Here is a 6,491-nt window from a genome sequence, read left to right as displayed (position 1 = left end):
CCAATCCATGGTTCCTACATATATTCATAAAACGAGTAGTAAACACGACTTCGTATGTTTAGGACCCTCTGCATATTTCAGCGGCTTTCTCCCTTCCTGCACCACTTTTCGTCATATAGATGCTTCCCCGTTTTATCTTGAATCTTCCCGGTTCAGTATATTTAGACACTTTAACCTAAATGATATAAGGATCAAGGACTTGTTATCTATTACTTATTAGAGTGAAGAGGGTGCTCTTGCCTACGCTTCCCATACCCAAAGTTTGAGAGTTATGGAAATACAAACATAAATCACTTTTTCTGAATAGTTTGCGGCTTCATACACAATCTGACATATCAACCAGTATTAGGTTTATCATCGTAAGAGCATTGTGTGCTGCATAAGTTACCATGATAGTCACTTTCAAATGTGAGATAAATAGAATGAGGGTAAATCTTTGATATATGTCAAATAAAGAAAACAAGTTAGCAACATACATATATGTTTTGTCACATCTTCATGCAAACTTCGAGCCTTTTCTTCCATATCCACCTTTCTAGCTGTTAGTTAAAAACAACTTAACGGCATAAGATAGTTCATCTTCAGATAACTAAAATATTAGGAGCCCACTGCCAGTTCTCAAGATCTGTCTCAAGTCCCTTAATACTCTGCATCTTGATTATATGAACTACAAAGACGACACATCTGTTCTTAACCTTTTATCTGGCTACCCTTGCCTTTGAAACTCTTTTGGACGTCAGACGGTTTCCTTTGGTGGTGATACTAACATATTTACTATTGCGGTCCATCTTTGCAGAGTCTTATCTATTTATGATGAGAACTCAGGAGAAGAGCATCAGGGTTATGCCATAAATGCTCCTTATGAAATACTCCCTCCGTTTTTTTTAATATAAGTCGTTTTAAATAAATTTTTATGTTCCAAATTATATGTCGTTTTCGGTTTTCTATGTAAAATTTATTAACAGTTAATGTTATATGACCAATGATAATATACCTTCTGTTTTATTATTGGTTGATTTGTTGTTAGATAAATAATTAATGATGTTTTTGTTTAGAAAATGTAAGAAATTAATGATTTTCTTAATCCGTGTGTACAATTCTAAAACGACTTATATTAAAAACGGAGGGAGTACTTGCAACTTGATGTGTGTTGGTCATCAGGGTTATGCCGTAAATGGCCCTTAGCTGGTGAAGGCACATATATTTTGTGAAAATATCAATTTGGTCATGCTTCCAAATTTTTGTAAGCTTGTATTTGAATGAAAACTTTTAAAAGAGAATTCAGGTTACAGTTATTTTGTAAACTTGTATTTGAGTGAAACTTTTAAAAGAGAATTCAGAATTGTTTTATTTTGATTCGGTTCAATTTGTTACAGTTATTTAAGGCCAGCTCGATCGGTTTAACCCGTTGATTCTAAAGACTGCATATACAGTTGGTGTGGCAGATGGATTTGGCAGAGGAGCTAACACTATTTACTTTACTGGAGAGAATGTTCAAATGACAATATACATTACATGGGGGAGGAAGTATATATACACAGAGTATTACCACTTGGATTTTGATCCGGTCCGGTTTGATCCGGTTATTAATAAAATTCAGCTCTACAATTGGAGTGGGAAGGATCATCATCATCATCATCATCAACAACGTTGTAGTAGAGAGAAGAAGGCCTGCCATCAAAAGCAGATACAAGTCGATGAGGAGAAAGACCACAGTATCGATGTCTTAGTCTCGCTTCACATATTTCAATCACTCTCTTAAACATTTTGTCTCCTTTTATCATCGGTTGCTCCACAAACTCCACCAATGGCATCCACTGAAACAACAACACTAGTTATCTTATGATTTGGGACGAAAAACTAGTTATCCTGTTTTTTTTTGTGTTATGTCAGTGATCTGACTGCAAGATTTTTAGTTGTGATGATTACCTTTGCGGCTTTGATCTCAAGATTGTCAGTGATGATCTTAGCAGAGAGTGGTTTCAACATACAGATGAAGAACAGATCAGACTTCTCAAACGCGACGTTGTGAGCATGTCTGAAAGCTATAACCTCTAAGAAATCTGTATCTACCTGAAGAACACACCACAACACAACGCCAATTTATGGTTATGGTCTTGAGAATTTTTAAATCAAACTAATGTTTTTTAAGAAAAATTAGTTACCCCAGTTTCTTCCTTGACTTCTCTTACAGCGCCTGAGAAGATCTCTTCTGATTCATTAATAAATCCAGTTGGCAACTTCCATAGACCTGTGTTCGAGGAAGTACAATACTTTTCTTGCACCACAAGCACCTAATAAGATCAAAAACTTTTTTTTAATCAGAAAATCTTTAAAAGAACTATAAAAAAAATTAAAAGTTTTGGTTTGATTTCAGATTTTAAATTAACAAATTGATCTTCATATTTCATACCTCTTTATATTGGTTTAAGACAAAACCTCCAACACCAACTTGATGTGAAGCATTTGCAGGAAGCATACAAGGCTCCTCCTCTGGTATCCAATAAGTTAACATCACATATCCTTTCTCTGCATGATGATACTCAAATCCTTCCTGCACAATCCCAATTTTTTTTTAATTCACATGCATATTAAACAAGTTTCTCTGCTTAATCACAGAACAAGGTAATCAAGAAATTTATTGTTTACCTTTACAGCAACTGGGACTAATTCAGATTGTTCCACAGGTAACTTCAACCAAACTCCTTTCTTTCCCTACAAATATTTTTTGACAAACTGATTAAAAGATAATGACTTTTTTAAGGAAAATGGTTTTAGATTTTCAGGGTTCTTTTTAACTAGCTTCACCTTTCTCCTCCAATCCGATAGAGAGCTTTGAAGCATTGATGTGAAAACGGTAGGGCTTGATGGTAATTTTCCATGATCAACTACTACTCCACCATACTCATCATCAAAAGCATCAAGTAATAATCTTTCTTTAACAGAACTGATTCTGTTTTTTAGGGTTAGTCCATTCATCTTATAATCTGAATCTGCAGTTGCAGCTAAGCTTTCTCCATAAACATATTGGCTCTTTGTACTGGAAACACTTGAAGATATTGCCCTTGATCCTACAACTTCTCATCCAAATACAAATATAGAAAAAGAAGCTAATTCAACTTCAAGAAGTTACTGAATGTAGATTCTTGTGAAGAGGAAGTGATATGAAGGTATCAATTTTACCTTTGGAGTGGCAGAACTTGGGAGATATTGTAACACCTGAAAATGGTTGTCTGAAACTGTGCATAAATCCCAAATGTGTTTTTCTCATCACAGTAACCTCAGAAAGGGAAACAGAATCCATTGGAGGTCAAGAAAATCTATGTGAAAACAAGAAAACAGTTTTCCAAGAAAGGAAATTGATTAGAGAACTCAGATATTTGTTTCCTATCTTGATTAAGAATGAAAAGAAGCTGAGGGAGGAAATGAAGAAGAAAGAGGAACGTGTTTTGAGAGTAACGAAAGATTTTTTGAGGACACGCTTATAATGTGTGGAGTGAAGCCAAGTGGTGGTTAAGTGAGAAATGAGAAAAGGAAAGAGAAGAACAGTTCAAATATCTTACATCAAAGACAAAATGCACGTGGTTTCTTCGAGCTACGATTTCAACCGACCAGAGAATGCCAGCGTGAGATATTTTTTAATAAAGGTTAGGGTGAGTTACATAGATGTATATATATTATCTTTCACAATGGTTTAAATTCGATATAAATATCTAAAATTTACATTTTAATTTACGTTATTTAGATTCTTATAATTTAGAGTAACGGGAATACTAATTTGCTTCAGTATCTAATTAACTTGTCTTCTTTAAATACTCATCTTTCCGGAAACTGCTTACACTAATGTAACCACCACATGGTCTGAACTTGGAATAAAAGAAACAGTTCATGACCTATGAAGTCCATAAACATTCCGAAGCTTTTGGATGAAAAAGAACTATTGTAAACTGACGCACTAGTGTGCCATATTTTTTTTGTTAATAAAGTTATACCAGTACCAAACCAAAATAAAAAAAAAACTTTGCAGGAAAAAGGAATCAAAGGTTTGGTATCAGAGAATCTTCAACAATTTCGAGAGAGTTGTCTGTAAGAAGGAATCTTCAGGAATTCCAAGGTTATGGATAATCGGATATATCCCATGTTCGGAACCACGCTAGACGCTAGTCGGACGGTAACTCCGGACCTAGCGAGTTACCGAAAAATCGGAGAATATTCGGAAACGCGGAACCTAGTTTTAAATACAATTTAATATATTTATAATATATTTGGTTAATTTTAAACATGACGATACAAGTTCTTAGACATAATTATATAATTTTTTATATATAATTTTAAACAGTCTCTTTTTGATTCGTAAATTGTGGGTTTGGTACGAAAAAAATCCCTAAATGTAGTATGTATGTGTTTGTTTTGGGTTTGATAGCTAAATATAATTATTTAGTAATGAATAATTACACAAAATCTGTCAATAATGAGTAAAAAAATAATCAACCGTGTTTTAACTTACACAGACGGAAAAAAAAGAAAACTTAGGCGAGAATTAGGCGGTCAACGCGGAAATTAGGCGGTGTTACGTGGATCAACGCCAGACTATACCGATTTAGGTTTAATCGCCACAGTCAATCTCCGAACAGCGTCTAGGCGGCCGCGTTTTCGAACAGGGGATATATCTTAAAGATCCTCTGGCCTTCATCAAGCTTCTTGCAATCTCGTGCGTTGACTAACCGGCGCGTGTATCTCACGCAATAATCGCGTGGAGTGGGATAATAAAGCAGCTGGTTGTTGTGGAAGCTACGTGGCCATGTGTTAGCTCCCTTGGCCTTTCCGTAATAATTATTTTTAAAATATTTAGTGAAATGTGTTTTATTTGGTGTGGATTTCGAATTTGTATTTTTCTGCCTCGAATAAGATTTTGAAAACTCGTTATCCAGTGTATACACTTCCTTTGACATCGGATAACACTTTCCTCGATTAATTGATGTATACAGAGATTTTACAAATTTTATATGTATACAAAGACTTACTTATTAGTTTTTACCATAAAAATGCATGTAAACAACACTGAGATTTAATTTTCAAAAAAAAAAAGAAAAAAAACAACACTGAGATAGAGGTGGAACAAAACAATGATAATTAAGGCTTTTTAGGTTTGCGTTACTAGGATTTGAACGAATATTTATTATGGAAAGTGATGACTTTTGAAAAAAATGAAATGCAATAATTGAAAACCGTGGAAGATTAGGTAATCTCCACGACTCCACGTAGGATAATTAGGTAACCTCCTGATATGCTTGATGATTCACGTTCATGATAACATTTTGTCTCCTTCCATTACAATTTTAGTATGTTCGGATAATGATGCAAAAACGCATGATTCGCGGTCGGGTTTTATAAAGGTGAAATCTACATGGTCATTAGTAGGATGACGCATCCTGCTTACCTGATTGTTATTATTAATATACTGCCTATATAACATTACTGGATTAATATGTAATCGAATTAGTGGCCGAAGCAAACCCACAAACTTCATTTATTTTGTTGACTTAAGAACTCATGTTATTGTTATAAAAAAAACTGAAATTTTATTGTATAGCGGAAATTTAAATAAAGCAAAATTTTATATCCGTATGAAGAAGATAACACTGATAACAAGAGAGAATGTGTTCTTAGAATGAGAAGGGATGGATGTGTTACGATCGTTTGTATAGAAATGAAAAAGTAAAGTTACTGTGCATGCATAGTGATAGTGGGCTCCACATGATTTATATTTATGTAACATGTCAAATTCGGTCATGTCAAATTCGGTGCCGAAAATTTTGACATGTTCATAACACTCCCCCTTGGAGACCAGTGTCACTATCGCTTCTTGCGTAACGTCTATGTTGCCTCATTAAAAACCTTTCTGGGAAAAACCCAATGGAAAAAACCATAGTAAGGTAAAAAGAGTACAACTACGTAAGCTCCCCCTCGAATGAGCAGTCATGGATCCTTCTGATGACGCATTCCCATGTTACGAACATGTTTTCTGAATACCAAAGTCGAAAGTGATTTTGTGAAGATGTCAGCTGCATTGTCGCACGATTAGACATATCTTACTTTAATCTATTTCTTCTTCACGAGCTCTTGAGTGTATGAGAAGAACTTCGGAGGTATATGTTTGGTTCTATCGCTTTTGATATATCCTTCCTTCGTTTGAGCAACACATGCCGCGTTATCTTCATATAGAATAGTTGGCTCCGTATTTTTGTCAATCCCGCTGCTTGAACAGATGTGTTTAGCCATACACATTCTCTACTTGCTTCATGGAGTGCAATGATCTCAGCATGATTTGAAGAAGTAGCCACGAGCGTTTGTTTCTGAGAACGCCAAGATATAGTAGTGCCTCCGATCGTGAAAACGTATCTAGTTTGCAATCGGGCCTTGTGTGGATCTGAAAGATATCCTGCATCTGCAAAACCAACCATTTGACCTTTTGAACTTTTAGGATAAAA

General features: G+C 35.0%; 1 protein-coding gene across 1 annotated transcript; it reads right to left on the bottom strand.

The window, feature by feature from the left end:
• Nucleotides 1-1,458: 1,458 nt before the first annotated feature.
• LOC106301907 (nudix hydrolase 8) lies at nucleotides 1,459-3,535 on the bottom strand. Its single transcript, XM_013738390.1, has 7 exons — nucleotides 3,184-3,535; nucleotides 2,809-3,077; nucleotides 2,650-2,715; nucleotides 2,414-2,554; nucleotides 2,166-2,294; nucleotides 1,930-2,073; nucleotides 1,459-1,817 (listed from the first exon to the last, which is right to left on the bottom strand). The coding sequence occupies exons 1-7, from the start codon at nucleotides 3,302-3,304 to the stop codon at nucleotides 1,587-1,589; spliced, it is 1,101 nt and encodes a 366-aa protein (XP_013593844.1). The 5' UTR covers nucleotides 3,305-3,535; the 3' UTR covers nucleotides 1,459-1,586.
• Between the last annotated feature and the right edge of the window lie 2,956 nt (nucleotides 3,536-6,491).

The sequence above is a fragment of the Brassica oleracea genome, chromosome C7 (genome assembly GCF_000695525.1).
Source record: "Brassica oleracea var. oleracea cultivar TO1000 chromosome C7, BOL, whole genome shotgun sequence".
Lineage (NCBI taxonomy): Eukaryota > Viridiplantae > Streptophyta > Magnoliopsida > Brassicales > Brassicaceae > Brassica > Brassica oleracea.
This window is presented reverse-complemented; position numbering and strand designations above follow the sequence as displayed.